This window comes from Crocuta crocuta, unplaced genomic scaffold, assembly GCF_008692635.1.
Source record: "Crocuta crocuta isolate KB4526 unplaced genomic scaffold, BGI_CrCroc_1.0 scaffold451, whole genome shotgun sequence".
NCBI lineage: Eukaryota > Metazoa > Chordata > Mammalia > Carnivora > Hyaenidae > Crocuta > Crocuta crocuta.
The window spans coordinates 1,388,413-1,406,093 of NW_027527963.1; the positions used below are offsets into that span (position 1 = coordinate 1,388,413).

Below are 17,681 nucleotides of genomic sequence, written 5' to 3' on the forward strand. Positions count from 1 at the left end.
TTGTGCCATCCTCTCAGAATCTGTAGTGACCCATAAGCTCCATGCCCTTTACTGAATCAGCATGATTAGGGGTATGAAATAGTTTTCATCTGTATAAAGCCAATTGGATCAACTCACAAATTAGTCTAATAATACCCTAATCAACTAAATTCATCTGTCCCAATTTCATATGTTATAGTCAGAACAGAAGGATACAACTTAATATCCTAAATATCATAATTTGAGTCCGGGAACAATACCAACTTGTCACTCTCAAAGCCCAGTTGAAGGTGAAACTGCGGAGACTACAGAAGTTATGCAGCAGCTGAACAGCCTAAGAAATGAATTCCATGTGAAAAGAGCAAGAAAGTCTGAAGGTAACACTTAGTCTGTTTTACTTGACACTCTTTACTTTGTTTCATGTTCTGGAGGATGTTGTGCCAGAATTCTGTATTTGCCAGACAGAATTTGAACTGCAAATGGTTATTTCATGAGTGTGGTAAACCTGATGACCAAAAATATGAGGTCAGGAGAGGATTTCCTACATTTCAATAATAAAACTAGATTTAAGGCATTCAAAAATAGTGACTGCTTAATTTCCAAAAAAATTCAATTTTTCACGAGTCTTGTTTACTATACATAGTATTGCATAGAAGATTCATCAGTTTGCCAACTTAAATATAAGTTTTAGAGTCAACTAAATGTGGTATCGCTTCCCATCTCCATACTTTTGTTTCTACTGAGCATAGGAACAACATATTTTGCTTCGGTTTCATAGATGTTAATTTCAGACCCCTTTTTCATCAAAGGCAATTTCAGCTTTCCAGATGCTGGCTGATACATTAAAAAGTAAAAAATATATATACATATATAGACTTGGAAGCCAGTGCACTTTCATTTTTTATGGGTTGCTTTATCAAACATTAAAGGACAAACAGAAGATATATCAACAACTAAATCCTGTTAATGGTAGTGTATTTGTTCAGATTCTAGCAGTTATACTTGCATCCATGCTATCAAAGGCCCTGGAATACTTTTTAAGGAATCTCTTTTGCTTAAAGCTGTGCATCAGTAGCTACCTTTGGTCAGCGAGAACCATACAAAGGAGGGTCTTGGACAATGTCAGGCTTTTATCAAATTTACACATTGGCGATGATGAATTTCATATGTTGGGTGTAAAGAGCCTATTTCTTTCTAAATACAGACTCCAATATCAGCCCAGTCGGTCATCCACATGGAGGCTACATGAGACTCTGGGTAAGGGAGGGCAAATTCATCACCACAGACTGAAAAGCACACAGCTTTGTTGGACAGGATAAAAATGTGAAATCTTACCATAGGTTGTTTATTAGAAACACATCTAAAATTTACATATACTCACAGAACAGTTTTCAATAGAAGAATGAGGGGGGAGTATACCAGTCAAATATTATGCAAAAGATGTCAGAGAAAGTTAACTTTAAAGAAAAAAGCATTATTTGATATTCTCCAAGAAGGCAAAATTTAAAACTGAAATAATAGAATGTATCGAGTGTCTCTTGTGAGCTAGGATTCTTTTCATTTTTATACTATTTTGCAAAGGCAAATGGATTTGTGTGTGTGTGCTTTCTAAGTGGAATTAATTCCTACTAAGTTTATAGTGTTTCTTGTTAGAAACAGTGATATTTCATATGAACTCCTTTACATTAATTCAATCAAGTTTCAGTGGTCCCACATCCTTTCTCAATTTTCAACATATAAATTATCAATATTATTTAAAACTTAGTTTCCTCCTGCTGTAATATCCCAAGGTGGCATGAGACCAGGGAATAAAATCTTACTCTCATTGCCTATGTTTTTACAGGATTAGGAAGTTAAATATGCCATCAAATATTTAAATACACTGTTTTGTAACAAATATAAACATTTGTTTTACAGTATGGTGTTAAGCATTTTTTTAACGTTTATTTTTGAGACAGAGAGAAAGAGAGAGGGAGAGAGAGAGAGCAAGAGCAAGCGAGCATGAGCAGGGGAGGGGCAGAGAGAGGAAACACAGAATCCGAAGCAGCTCCAGGCCAGAGCCTGATGCGAGGCTCGAACCCACAGATCAGGAGATCATGACCTGAGCCAAAGTTGGACGCTTAACTGACTGAGCCACCTAGGCGCCCCATAATTTTTTAAGAGGAAGAAAATAAACTTGGACATTGGATCAGTGGCACTATTTTAGTTTAAGATAGTTGTTGCACTCTGTACTATTTCATGAGCCTAGGAAATTTAGAATATCCTGACATGGTCCACACTGAGGGCTCCAGAGCAAGTTAGTTTTCTATTTTGTCATACAGCAAATTAACAACCTGAGGAGATAACACAGTTTTGAGCTGAAGGTAGTCAAGGCTATAAGAGCTCCAAAGAACCTGTGCCTTAGCTGATTCTGAGAAATCAAAATTACATGAATGTACCATCTCCATATCCACTCATTGGACACTTAGAATGATGATGACGATGACAACCACGATGATGATGATGATGATGATGATGATGATGATGATGATGATGATTTTCGTCTCTAGGAGACAATACAGGGGCAATACCAACATGATAAAAGACCGCTTTTGAGAAAGGGAATTTTTAAAACATTAGCTGTAACTTTTATCATGCTTACATCATATTTGTGAACTTCAGGATATTTTTTGCTCAGAGATGCTACTATAAGTCAGATTTCTTTTGTTTTCAGTGATGTTCCTTTTCACATGGTGTGTGTATGACCAACAGTGAGATGAAATGTAAGGAAATTGTTTTCTCTTATTGTCCTGAGACCAACTCAGCTTAACTTTAGAGATATTTGCCAGATCTAGAAATGCTTAGAATTAAATCATGAAAGCATGAAGCCTGGGAGTAAGAGCAATTATATTTTCTCCTTTCATCAAAAACAAACTTAAAATGTTCACTTGGATTTTACCATAGAACTGTGCTTAGTTATAGTTTTATAGTAAAATACCATGCTCACACTAACTGTGGCAGTGATTTATACAGATTTATTACAGATTTCTAAAAAAAAATGTTACTGAAGTTCTGCTATATTTACAATGCTACATTTGTATACATGCAAACACATCTCAATATGAATGATAAAATCTTAGTTTCAAAAAGGCACATTTCCTTCTACCCACCCATCTCCATATGTTCACAACCACAAGATTAGCTTTCATAAACAATGTTTAGATTAATGAAGGAAAAAATGAATATTTCCAGTACCTATCCATTTTCCTTCCTTTCTTTCCAGCTTTGGGAGACATAGCAGCACATAAAATTTAATGCACAAATTAAAGTTGGAAGACCTGTAATCCATGTTCACACTTACCCAGTGAGTCAGCTGCAGTAGATCAGAAGAATTTTGAGCAAAATAATGTACTTGCATTGTGAAGCACTGAATAAAAGTGATCTTCTGCAGACTCACATCCACACAATAAAAGAAACATGCTTCTTAAAAGGAACATTTTAACTATCCTGTATAATAACCCCAAGAATGAATCACCAATGAATACTTTTATGTGGCAACTGTTGATCATAATTAATAATAAAGTTGCCCATATAGCCAAAAACAACAAAGAAAGAAAGAAAGAGAGAGAGAAAGAAAGAAAGAAAGAAGGAACATCACGGGGTGCCTGGGTGGCTTAGTCGGTTAAGCGTCCTACTTTCGCTTAGGTCATGATCTCGCGGTTCGCGGGTTCGCGTAGGGCTCTGTACTGACTGCCAGCTCGGAGTCTGGAGCCTGTTTCAGTCTGTGACTCCCTCTCTCTCTGACCCTCCCCTGCTCACGCTGTCTCTCTCTCTCTCTCTCCTAGAAATAAATAAAACATTAAAAAAAAAAAAAGAAAGAAAGAAGGAACATCATACAAGCCAGTGATTGTGAAACAAGAAGGAATTGAGGGGCACCTGGGTAGCTCAGTTCGTTAAGCGTCCCGAATCTTGATTTCGGCTCAGGTCATGATCTCACAGTTCATGCATTCGAGCCCTGCATTGGGCTCAATGCTGCCAGTGGGGAGCCTGCTTAGGATTATCTCTCTCTCTCTCTGCCACTCCCATGTGTTCGCTCTCTCTCAAAATAAACTTTAAACAAAATTGAAAGGAAGGAATTCAAGATATGTAAATATTGTGAATGTTAATTCTCAAGGATAATGATTACAAGAGGATGTCTGAACCCACCCATATTCTCGAATATTTCTTAAAATTCTGTAGCCCTGACTTCATGGGCACCTGAGAGCTTGGCCTGTTCCCAAGAAAACACTTGAGCCATAATCTTTTACAGCAGAAAAGTAGAAAAAGACACTTTAGAGTGGGTACCTGTATTCCCATTTGCCAACAGGACTTTTCCTCTGTGACTATTTATGTCTTAATTTCTTAATGAAACCTAAAAAAAAGCCAATTGATTTAAATGTTGCAGGACACAAATCCTAATATAATTGAAATGCTTATAGATAATCATGTTTGGGTAAAGGTAACAGCACACAAAGAGTGTCCTAAGGACTTGTTTCGGTTTCAGTGCTTTGAAAATATAAGACTGGGGACCAGCAGGTTTTTCTACACCATCTTCCAAAGTTTCCCTGACTATAAACCTTCAGCCTGATAAGGTCCAGCCCCTCTTTCCCATCAGTTTATTCTACAACATGGAGACAACATGGTTTCAAGAGTAATTTCCAATTACAGCAGATCTGTAAACCTTTAGTCACTGAGATTATACAAAATTGGTATTTGGCTTCCTTTCAAGTTTCACATTCATCATATAATCATGTGATTACCATATAGAGGAGGTAGTTTCCAAAGGAATGAGCAGAAGGTGTTTAAATAATACACACTACCAAATTTTACAGCTGGCCTTTTATATTCAAATATTAACCACACTGTCATGTTCAACTGAAAACATTTTAGATCTAAAAATATACTATTGAAACAAATGACATAGTGAGAAACAAGACCAAAATCTATTTTTATAAAATACAGTCTATAATTTTCAGATACAAAAATGCTACATATAACCATACTTAGATATCTTCTAAATTATAATCTGAGATTTATATTTTTAAATGTTAACTCTGGTGAGTTTCAAATTTAGTATTTTTACAGAGTTTAAATCTCTATATTGAATCTTTATGCTTCTTTTTAAAACTGGAACTGAGCAAAAACATAATTCTAAAACAAGATTCCTGACTTCAAAGAACTGTGTCTTCAGATAACCTTTCTTCTTAAATTAGAACCAATTTCCTTAAAGTTATACTTCCTCTCCTTTGACTGAGCTCTAAGTAGAAAAATTCATGATTTGGACTTCATTTTTACTTTCTTCTGGTTTTTGGTTTCCTTTATGCTATTTTGACATTACTCTTACATCTTATCATATCTTCTCCCAAAACAAGTTGCTCATTGTATGTTGCTCTCAAGAATTTTATTGACATATAACCTAAAGGAAGAAATTACACTTCTTGCTTCAATTTCCCTTAAGCATCAGTGATAATTTCAATCATAACAATTGCTGGATTTGTGTTTTTATTCTGGATTCCTAATTATATCAAATAATTGAGAGCAATTCAAAAGTGTTTCAGAATCACCTACTGCCACTATTCTGGGAAATGTCTTTTGCAAAAAGGAATGTTAATGCTCTGAGGACTCTATTATATCTGTACCAACATGTTTAGTGCACTTTGATGGAATGAGAAGGTAAAGCTCATCATAACTAATATTGTAATGCCACTATGTGCTGACACTCGTCTTGTCAGTCAACAAATATTGAGAAGCTATTTTGTTTTAATTTTTAGTTATATAGATTTGTATATTGTTAATTTCTAAAGATGACTGGTATAAACTCAGGAGAATCAGCTTGATATATATTTAAGGTTTATGGTCATTTTTGTGTAGATCTTATGAAAGTACTGAAGAACATGAATGTCTGCATCTAAGTGATTAGAGAAGATTATATTTCTGAATAATTATCTCAAATAAGCAATATTTCAATAGATGTTTTAGTTCTTAAATACCTCTTTATTTTAAACTGACCTATTATAGAGAGCTATCAATAAGATCAACTTTTGGTCTGTTTCACAAAACAGCAAGTTTTATCCTATATCATGCTTGATACTTTAAAAACCCTTGACTTTATCCTCATCTGTATGAAATATTTTGGTATATTAATTTCTTTCTGGCTAAATCAGTAATAATCAGTATGGGCATGCATGCACACACACACACAGAAAGATAGTAATAAAATAAAAAAGCCTAATAAACAGTATGGTAATAAATTTCATTACAGAGAGGTAGCCAAAATGGAAAGCCATGACTCCTTTTTCCATTTTATAAAACAGAGCATACGTAGTATTTTGCAAGGCTACAGAGTTGTTGTTTCTTTTCCATTTGTACCATTTTTTGGTAAAAGTAGGGATTTCTTTCTTTCCTTTCTTTTTTTTTTTTTTTTTGCATATGCATCTACTAACTCTAAAGGTAGGTAAAAATAAGAACTATGAGACCAGTGAATTCTTTTGGCTACTTCTGCTATGCTAATCAGGTGAGAGAAATCTGGGTTTCATATCAGGAGCCCTTCTGAATGGTTTAATTCCTTTACAGCTACCATTAGCTGTCAGCTTCACCATGGATATTGTCCATATGCACTTTGAGGTAGTCATTCCTTGTAAACTTCTTATGACAAAACTGGCATTCTGCCAGGGGACGATTGGGATTGTGAGTCATCTTGTGTCGGATCAGCATTTTTTTCAGGCTAAAAGCCAAGTCACAAACCTAGAAAAGATCCAAAGAAACCAATTGTATTATGTTGAAAAACCTGAAGATATGCCAACTTATCACTTACACAACATACATTATGCATCTTCCTATTGTTAAGTATGCACTGACAGGCATAAGAACAAAAATTGCTAGAAATAAATGGAATATAACATCCCAACTAAAGGGTAAAGAAAAATAATTCCAATTCCCAAGAGCTGTTTGCATTTAGTGTGTGTCCTCTATACCCTAACCATGCTACCTTTCCCTCCACTGCTATATTTAAACATGTCTAGAGAAACAATTCCCTGGGAACAATCTCTTTCTTCCCATGATGGAGTGTATTGACAATTTCATATTAAATCCCTTAAACAAAATGCCTAATGGCCCAGAGGGCACCTCCCGATTTGACCTAAATAGCACAAGACAAGTCTCAACAGTGATCCCTTCCTTTTAGCCCCATTTGTGAAGTGAAAGGTCAATGCTGATTTAAGCATCCCAAGTGGAAGTTTACTACCCACAATTCTGATTCTTTATTTCTTATTACATACACTAATTTAACTAAGGCATCTAACATGTGTCCTTCATATATGCTCTGCCACATCTCCACCTGACCCAACAGATATGAACAGCCCAATAATTATAACATTAAATTAACACAGAAGATATAAGGTATTTCTGCCTCAGTACTTCCCCACTTGTCTTTATGTAGCTTCCTCTTGCTCATTCCTCAATGAAGCTTGTACTATCTGTCTGCTAGAAGTCCTCTGTTAAGTGCTTTCATGGTAGCCTTTACTTTTCCTTTATAATACCTACTTCAAATACAATTAATTATTAGATAATTCTTTTAAATGTCTGTTTCCTCACAAGTCTAAGGAACATGAGAGCAGTCATTCCATAAATATTTCTTGACTTAAAGAAAGAAAGAAACGTAGGCAGATGTTTGATAGATAAGTAAAACCCCTAAGAGCAATGTAAGGACACCAAAAACTATTGAATAATACTGGAGAAATTAAAGACGGTAACTATGGAGATTATTTTCAAGTAAAACTCTAAATTTCAAAACTTTTTTTAATAAAATTTGTTAAAATTTATTATCATAAATAGCACAGAATTAAATGTATCCCCTAGTTTTTATCTCCCTGGCTCCTTCTCTAACCTCATGTAATGAACAATAGATACCACATTCTTCATTGGCTTCCCACTAAAATTAGATTCAAAATAAATATCTTAGAATGCTTGAAAGGCTCATCAAAATTTGCTTTCCCACTTCACTTGTACCCTTCCTTTCTCACTATGCTTCAGCTCCACCTGTCATCTTACCTCCTCTAATAGCCAGGCTCATTCTCACCTATAGGCCTTGATTTGTTCTTTTCCCTGAGCCTTTTTCTCCATAGCTGACTCCTTCTCCTCTTTTAGGTTACTTAGAGTTACTTTCTCAGAGACTTCTTCCTTAAATATTCCTTTATCTCACCTAAAATTGTTCAGCCTTTATCGTAAAATGAAATTAGATATTTATTTAGGTTTAGTTGTTCAATGTCAATAGCTCACAGGAATATTGAGTTCTGTGAGCACAGGGGACCTGATATCTTGTTCAGTTTCATTTTAGTGTCTGGCCCAGGGACTAGTTTGAAGGGCTAACATCAGCTGTCATTATGTGCCAGGAACCACTCTTCACAACTTATAAACTTATAAACATCCACTTGTGCAATCCTTACCTTACCCTTTTAGGCAGATACTAATACTGTGAACTCCATTTTATAGAAGGAAACTGACATTCACTTCAGTATCTCAAGCAAGCTACTCAGGGTCATAAAACTAGGAAGTGGTTTCCAGGGTTTAAACCCAAGTAGACTATAACCCCAAGAACCAACTATTTCAAAAGCTCAAACTTCAAACACAGACATGCAAGCTGATTGTACCTTTTCCGTTTGTCTGACTGATACCATTTTTAAAAATGTTTATTCATTTTTGATAGACAGAGCATGACTGGAGGAGGGGCAGAGAGAGAGAGAGAGAGGGAGACACAGAAGCAGGCTCCAGGCTCTGAGCTGTCAACACAGAGGCCAAAGTGGAGCTGGAACCCAAGAANGCATGACTGGAGGAGGGGCAGAGAGAGAGAGAGAGGGAGACACAGAAGCAGGCTCCAGGCTCTGAGCTGTCAACACAGAGGCCAAAGTGGAGCTGGAACCCAAGAATCATAATATCATGACCTGAGCCAAAGTCGATGCTTAAGCAATGGAGCCACCCGTACCCCCCAGGCTGATACCATTTTTAAGAAATAAAATCCCCTTTGAAAAAATAAAGGAGGTTCTCAGTTCAGCTCACCAGAGTGTTGTGAGGGATACAAAGTTCAAGTTAATTTACATGGTCACCATGGGAAAATTACAGCAGCAGCAAACTGGAGAAATGGAAGGGAAATTAAGCAAGATGCTAAAGTCATTGACAATGGCTCTCAATTAGGGAGTCCTAGAAGCTCCACATAGGAGACGGGATGAGAACAACCCAACAGATTTTTGAGTGAGAGCCAGGTAGAGGATTCAATGTCAGTAGAAAGCAGGTGATGTCACAGTTGTGAAAGGGACTACCTAGACATTAAAAGCTATGTTTTCATGAACTTAAATATAGTCATTAAGAAACTTCAAACTGATATTCTGTATATATCCACCAACTGTAAGGACATTCATGGTCATTTTAAAATTAGGGGAAAGCAAGGAAGAATTCAAATAGTGCAACAGGGATGCTTCCTTTCCCTCCTTTCCACCTGAGATTCTTATCCAACCCTTCGACCTACTCCAAATTAGTATTAATCACAAGCAAAAAAATAGAAAAATATTTAGTCTTTCTCTAGGTTAGAAGTAAACTGATTTGTTTTAAAATGAAGTGAAACAACACATTTAATAGAATGTACCTTGAGAGATAATATTAGAACACTATACAAACATCTTCTGTTAACAAATATTTATCACATACAATGTGCCTATCATTTCAGTTAGAAACAGAATGACAGAATCCTGTCCTGCCCTGTGAAGTCCACAGTCCTACAGAGAAATATTTTCAATGCCATGAACATTATATTAGAAGAAGGAACAGGATAGCACAATTAAGTCTTCCTGGATGTATGAGAGTCAGTATGTTATAAGGTGGGAAATGATATTCTAGGGAGAGGGAAGAGAAGGTGCGAAAGGTACAGAGGTGTAAAGAACAATGCTCATGTGGGGAACTGAAAACAGTTCCCTAAGGCTGAAGAAATAGATTCTTAGAGAAATAAATTGAAGTCAATCAATAAATAAGAGAATTAACTTGAAAAAAAGTTAGAGTTGAAGGCTGGACAACGCCCTACTTCAGTTCAGGTCATGATCTGGCAGTTCGTGAGTTTCAGCCCTGCATCAATCTCTGTGCTGACAGCTCAGAGCCTGGAGCCTGCTTCGGATTCTGTGTCTCCCTCTTTCTCTCTGCCCCTTCCCTGCTTGCACTCTCACTTTCTCTGTCAAAAGTAAATAAACATTAAAAAATAACTTTGAAGGCTGGGGCCAAACCCTGGTAATCATAATAAAAAAACTGGAAGTATATTCTGCAAATGGTGGGGATGTATTAAAGGATTCTGAATAGAGACTAACACTCAAATATCATTTAGTCAGCAAGCTTGAGTGTATGAAACTGAAGTCAGCAAGGTCAATATTATTATTATACTCCAAGCCAGAAGTGATTTGGGTATGAACTAAGGACAAGAATCATTGATTCCTTAATTCATTCTTTTAAAAATATTTATTAAGTGCCTCTTATATGCCAGGCATAGTTTTAGGCCCAGGGATCCAGCAATGAACAATAAAGAAAAAAAAAATGAAAAACCAAAACCTCTGTTGTCATTAAGCTTAAAATACATGATAAATAATTAAACAAATAAATATGTAATAGATCAAGTGGATACAAGTGCCATGAAGGAGAAGAATATGGTGTGAAGGTTAAAAAGGCAATAGAAATGAGAAAGAGAGTAACTTGAGCACAAAACGGAAATAAGTACAGGAGAAGGCCATAAAGTCATCTGAGAAGGGTGTCCCAGGTCAGAGAAGCAGCAAACACAAAGACCTATTCATTGGAATATACTCTGTTTGTCTGAAAAACGGCAAGGAAGTGATGTGGCCAGAGTGAGGTGAAGGTGGTGGTAAAGTCAATGATCAGGGCAGGTGGGTGGGTGTGCAGATCTGTAGGGACTTTCATATCATGGTAAACTTTGGTTTTCACTTTAAATGGGATGGTTTTCATTGGAAGGCTTGAGCAAATGACTAAATATATAGTCTACATATAAAATATATAAAATCTGACAAAGGTTCTAGAAAGAACACTCTGGGTGGTAAGCTCCTAGGACTCTATCAGGAGCAAAGATAGGAGAAGACAGATAATTTAAGAAACTGATTCAGGGGCACCTGGATGGCTCAGTCGGTTAAGTGTCTGATTTTGGCTCAGGTCATGATCTCACAGTCCATGGATTCGAGCCCAGTATCAGGCTCTGTGCCGACAGCTCAGAGCCTGGAGCCTGCTTCAGTTTCTGTGTCTCCCTCTCTCTCTGCCTCTCCCCCACTTGTGCTCTGTCTCTGTTTCTCAAAATAAACAAATGTTAAAAAAAATTAAGTGAAAGAGATTTTAAAACAAGATGTATAGGTTTTAAAATTTTATTTATTTATTTTAAGAGAGAGAAAGAGAGATGGAAGGGAGGAAAAAGGGAGAGGGAGAGAGAGAGAATGCCAAGCAGACTCTGCACTGTCAGAATGGACCCAGGTGTGGGGTTCAATGTCACAAACTGTGAGATCATGAGCTGAACAGCAATCAAGAGTCCAATGCTTTAACCAGGTGAGCCCTTAAGGAGCCCCAGAGAGATGTATAATTAAAGGGAACATGTTAAGCAACTAAGAGGGTTAGGAAGATATTGATTTCAGTCTGGGATATAGGAGAGATGTCTTAAAATTTTTTTAATGTTTATTTACTTTTGAAAGACAGAGAGAGACAGAGTGCAAGCTGGGGAGGAGCAGAGAGAGGAAGACACAGAATCCGAAGCAGACTCCAGGTTCTGGGATGTCAGCACCGAGCCTGAGGCAGGGCTTGAACGCACAAGCCATGAGATCATGAGTTGAGCTGAAGTTGGAAACTAAACCGAATGAGCCACCGAGGTGCTCCAAGAAAGATGTCTTACAGGCGGGTCAAAACATCTGCCTAGAATTCAGAGGGAGATCTAGGCAAGAGAAAGAGAAATTTGGAAGTCATCACCGTAGGGATAGTAGCAAAGATACTTAAAGTTCAATAGGTTTGGCATGCTCAGGGAGCTGTACACATGGAATGATTGTGCCAAAGGGCTAGTGCTGATGAGTGAAGTGGCATTTGAGAAAAATTGTAAAGAAATGAGTCAATATATATCAGTTTTTTCTTTATGATTTTGCTCAAATGCCATTCAAGTGCCACTCAAATGTCACGTGTGTGTGTGTGTGTGTGTGTGCGTGTGTGTAAATGCCAGGCCGTGGGTACAAGAGATGGAGAGGACTTTACAGACAGAGGAAGTAGTGCATGAAACCACAAGGAACAAGGCACAGAAATGCAAAATGTATTGCTGCTTCAGGAAACCCAAAGCTTCAATACAAACAAAATGCAAAGTACTGAACGATAAGAAATTATTAATATATTAATAATAAGAGTTGAAAAAAAACAGAATATTTTTTTTCAGTCAAGTAGCAAGGTGAATTTTACCCTCTAGGTTGTGAGACACTATTATAGAGAAGCACATAATTGGGTTTTGTATTGAAACAATCACATTAGGAAATTACTACTGACTCCAGAGGAATAAAAAGGATTATAAGAGAATGCTATTTACCTGCATGCCAACAAATTAGATAACTTAGATGAAATGGACAAATTCCTAGTAACACACAAATAACCAAAACTGACTCAAAGAGAAATAGAGTAACTCCAGAGACCAATAATAAATAAAGAGATTGTATCAAATAAAAAAACCTCTCAACAAAGGAAAATCTGGAACCAGAGAGTTTCATGGATAAATTGCACCAAACATTTGAAGAATTAACACTAATCCTTTCAAACTTTTCAAAAAAAAATGGAAGTGGAGGGAACACTTTCTAATTCATTCTGTGATATAAGCATTAACTTAATACCAAAGCCAGACAAAGATATTACAAGAAAAGAAAACTAAAAGCCAATATCCCTTTTGAATATAGACGCAAAAATCCTCAAACAAAAATCAAGCCAAATTCAAAAGTATATTAAAAGGATTGCCAAAAAAAAAAAAAGAAAAGAAAAGAAAAGAAAAGAAAGAAAATAAAAGAAAAAAAATAAAGAAAAAAGAAACACAGGAGGGCATGGATGGCTCAGTTGGTTAAGCATCTGACTCCCGATTTCAGCTCAGGTCATGATCTCGAGATTCGTAAGCTCAGCACCCGCGTGGAGCCTGCTTGGGATTCCTCCATTCCTTATCTCTCTGCCCGTACTCTGCTTGTGAGCTCTCTCTCTTTAAAAAAACAAAACCAAAATCAAAACAAAACAAAACAAAAAAACACAAGTCATGACCAAATGGGATTTATTCAGACTGCAATGGTAATTTAACACAAGAAAATAAAACAATGTAATAAACCATATTAATAAACAAAAGACTTAAAAATAATCATCTCAATTGATGAAGGAGGCACTAACAAAATCCAACAACCTGTCTTGATAAAAATTCTTAGAAAACCAGGATAGAAGGTTGCTTCCTCAACATAATAAAGGACATTTATGAAAAACTCACAGCTAACATCATATTGAATGGTGAGAAACTAAAAAATAATGCAAAAGTATGGGGCCCCACTTCACAGCATACACAAAAAAAATTAACTTAAAATAGACCAAAGACCTAAAGATAAGAGCTAAAACTCTCACTCTTAGAAAAAAACATGAGAGTAAATCTTCAAGGCCCTGAAGTTGGCGATTCTTACATCTGACAACAAAAGCAGGCTGAGAAAAAGAAAAAAAAACATAAATTAGGTTTCAACATTGAAAAGTTTCATTCACCAAAGGATATTATTAAAAAAGTGAAAAGATAACTTAAAAAAGATACTTGCATATCATATATCTGATAAGAGCCTAGTATCTAGAATATACAAAGAACTCTTATACTCAACAACAAAAAGACAAAATTTTAAAATGGAAAGAGGACTTGAATGGACATTTCTCCAGAGAAAATACATATTCCAACAAACAACCATAAAGAAAGATGATCAATATTATTAATCCCTTGAGAAATTTAAATCTAAACCTCAATAAGATATCACTTCATATGCCCCATGGTGACTATAATTTTACAAAACAGAAAATAACAAGCATTGAGAAAGATGTGGAAAAACTAGTATTCTTGTGCATTGCTGGAGGGAATATAAAAATGGTGCAACTACTATGAAAAACAGTATAGCAATTCCCCAAAAAGTCAATCATAGAATCAGCATATGAGACAATAATTCTACTCCTGGGTATATATAGAGAGAGAGAGCAAGAGAGTGTGCATGCACATGAGTGAGCGGTGGAGGGGCAGAGGGTGAGGGAAAGAGAGACTCTTAAGCAAGCTCCACTCCCAGCTCAGAATCCAATGTAGGGCTTGATCTCAGGATGGTGAGATCATGACCTGAGTTGAAATCAAGAGTAAGGTGCTCAACTGAGCTACCCAAGCGCCCTCACCCGGCAAAGAACTGAAAATAGGTACTTAAATACTTTAATGCACGTGTTCCTCACAGAGCAATTCACAATAGCCAAAGGACAGAAACATTAGGTTTAATGTTCATCAGTGATGAAGAGATAAACAAACTGTGGTATACACAATGGAATCTCATTCAGCCATAAAAAGGAATTATGTACAGATTCATGCTACAATATAGATGAACCTTGAAAACATTATGCTAAGTTATAAAGGCCAGTCACAAAGGTCACATATGGTATGATTCATTACATGAAATATCCAGAATAGCTAAATCTACAGAGATGAAAGGAGCCTGGTAGCTGTCAGGTCTGGAGAGAGAAGGGAATAACTGCTTAATGGGTATGGAGTTTTATTTGGGAGCATTAATGTTTTAGAAGGAGGTAGAGGTGATGGTTGCACAACCTTGTTAATGCACCCAGTGCCAATCAATTGTTTACTTTATCCTCCAAGATAGTAAACAAGTTGCACCATCTAGATCAAGGGTTCCAAATATCTCAGTAAATTTTTGTGACCCCCTAAGACCAAAAGAAAACCAAAGAGTTCAAATGGTTGATTTTTATGTTCTGTGAATTTCATCTCAATTAAAAAAATACACATTGCCTTGGCAGGGTAAAGAACACATACATTGGAAATTGAATGTAATGAAACATACTGAGGCGCCAGGCTATGCACTCCTAGGAGGAAGAGAAACTGAGAGGAAGTAATAGGTTTGAGAGTTATTCAGGAAAGAGGAAGACTGGGAATGTGTGAGAAAGGAGGACTTCTATTCAGAAGGAGGAAAAGATTTTGGAATAAAGACAGCCAGCGGAGTGGGCTGCATTTCAAGGAGGTCTGGGAGGCATTAAACTTGGATCTCTGCTCAATGGACTAGTTTGGGCCATAGATAAGGATCAGAGAGTTTTGAAAATATGATAGAAGTAAATGGAATATAAGGATAAAGAAAAAAATCATGCTTGTAACATTAGTTTTTTTTTTTTTAAAATAACATCATAGTCCAGTTCAGCTTAGAAAGTAGTCAACAAAAATATTTAGCATAAATGAATGCTGATTGAATGTGGTGGTAGGAAGATGTCTGTACACAGTTAATATTTAATTTCTACCTCCCATCAGTTATCTGTGCAATTGTACAATTAAATAATCTAAATAGGTTGTGCCTATGTGGAAATACTTCCAGTAAAATTATTGACAAATTAAACCATTTGAAATTATCAAGCGGGGACTGCACCTCCAGTTCAGAAGTGAGTTCTACATGTGCACATTTCTTTCTCTACAAGTACTTCTTGCCTTAAAGAAGTTCACTGTTCATAAAGGTATTTTTACGAGTAAGCCCACTGGGAGTACATTGTTGCCTTAACCTTACCACCAAAGTTTCATGGAAGGACAAGGAAAACATCTTGTGTTTGTGAGCTTCCTTTCATGTGGACTGCTTACCCCGTACTTTATCCGTTGGGATATACCAATGGGACTAAGTACTCGAGTTTCCCTCCACATTTAAAGAGCATTCTGTACTGTGCATTTTTACACACTACAACTTTAATGTTTCTTCTTACATCGAGCTACATTAATACCCTTTTTGCTATTTTTGTATAAGAAATAAGCATCCAAGTGTTTTCCCTAAAGCATGTGTCAATCTTCTATCAATGGTCAATCTTACACAGAATGGTGACACTGTTCATTGAAAAACCATTTTTCCCCAAAATTAATTAACATTCAGGTTAATTTTACTGAGAATGGTAGTATTTTTCTTTTCATAAAGAGTGTAAACAACTGGTTGATAATTTCATTTCAATTTGAATGTCATATGCAGAAAATCTAAACAATTAGCAACATTTTTTAAACAGGAGTTTATTCATGTTTTAGAAATTCATGGTTTGGCTGTAGTGAAATAAATAACATCTATGGCTAGGTAAATCTCTGGTTTAACTGCCGCTAACCTGTCAAAGATTTGGGGAGACGTATGAAACCTGCCTCGAATCATCATGGATTTATATCTGAATGAACAACTCAATTGCATTAAAACAGGGCACAAATGTGCATTAAGGAAAATCAGTTAATTTGCTGCCAGTAAATGAGGATGAACAAAATTATGACAAAGTGGTTATATGGATTATATCAGGATACAGGCAGCAGAAGACATTAACATAAAGACCAGCACTGCGAAACAACACACACCGGTCCCTACACACACAGGTGCACTGATGTCTACTCACACACACACACACACACACACACACACAACACACATCTGTCACCAGAGTACAATGAGGGAAGCAAAGAGTAACCAAACTCACATCACACTGAAAAGGCTTTTCTCCGGTGTGTGTCCTCTTGTGCTCATCCAGGCCTCGCTTCTGGCTGAAGGCTTTGCTGCACTCTGAGCACTTGTAAGGCTTCTCCTGCAGTCAGCGAAAAGAGATCGCCATGAATTTAAGGGAGCATAGAGCCCTCCTTATCAAGGTGTATGGGGGGCGCATTTTATCTGTTTTTGTCAGATGCTGCAGCAAATCCACGGGGTGTCAGGAGTTATTTTCAGCAGAAACAGCACTACTCAACATCCACTGGGCAAACTGAACTATACTAGCTCATGGCACTTCAGGGTTCCAACATGAGCCTGCACCACATTTCTTTGCGAAGCGAGGCTCTGAATGATTGCCATGATCTAACTACTGAAAGAACTGAACTCTGAGGTTTTCTTTTGGTCTTAGGGGGTCACAAAAATTTACTGAGATATTTGGAACCCTTGATCTAGATGGTGCAACTTGTTTACTGTCTTGGAGGAATTCCTGGGAATGAAAACTTCAGAACAAAATTTTCATCAGATTTTAGGGGTAAGTTTAAAAAGCTACAGCTCAACTGTGATTTAAGTATGTTCATTTTTATTGCCCAATCTTTCTTCCTAAGTAGGATGTTCTTTTGTAACATCTAAATTACATTTTAAAATGAGGTATTTTTAAATTGTTATAGGCTCTTAAAAAATATCTTCACAGAAGAAGAAAAATTGTAACATTCCTCAGCCATCTTTGATACCAAAAACTTATATTCCCATCCGTTTTTGCTTAGAAATAATTGCAAAATAAATTAACAGTGTTCCATTAAATCAGCTTGTCATTACTAAACAGTGCATAAGTAAAAAGATTTAAGGAAAAAATGAGATTTAAAGTAAACTTGCAATGAGATTTTTTTTTCAAATACATCTTCAAAAATGTTATAAACTTTTTTTTTGGAC

General features: G+C 36.4%; 1 protein-coding gene across 1 annotated transcript in view; it reads right to left on the minus strand.

The window, feature by feature from the left end:
- Positions 1–4,999: 4,999 nt before the first annotated feature.
- The window catches only part of PRDM5 (PR/SET domain 5), a 205,539-nt gene continuing 192,857 nt past the window's right edge, over positions 5,000–17,681 (minus strand). Inside the window, 2 exon segments of the mRNA XM_077752777.1 lie at positions 5,000–6,741; positions 16,747–16,851. Of these exon segments, the coding sequence (XP_077608903.1) occupies positions 6,577–6,741; positions 16,747–16,851 (270 nt within the window). The 3' untranslated portion in view covers positions 5,000–6,576.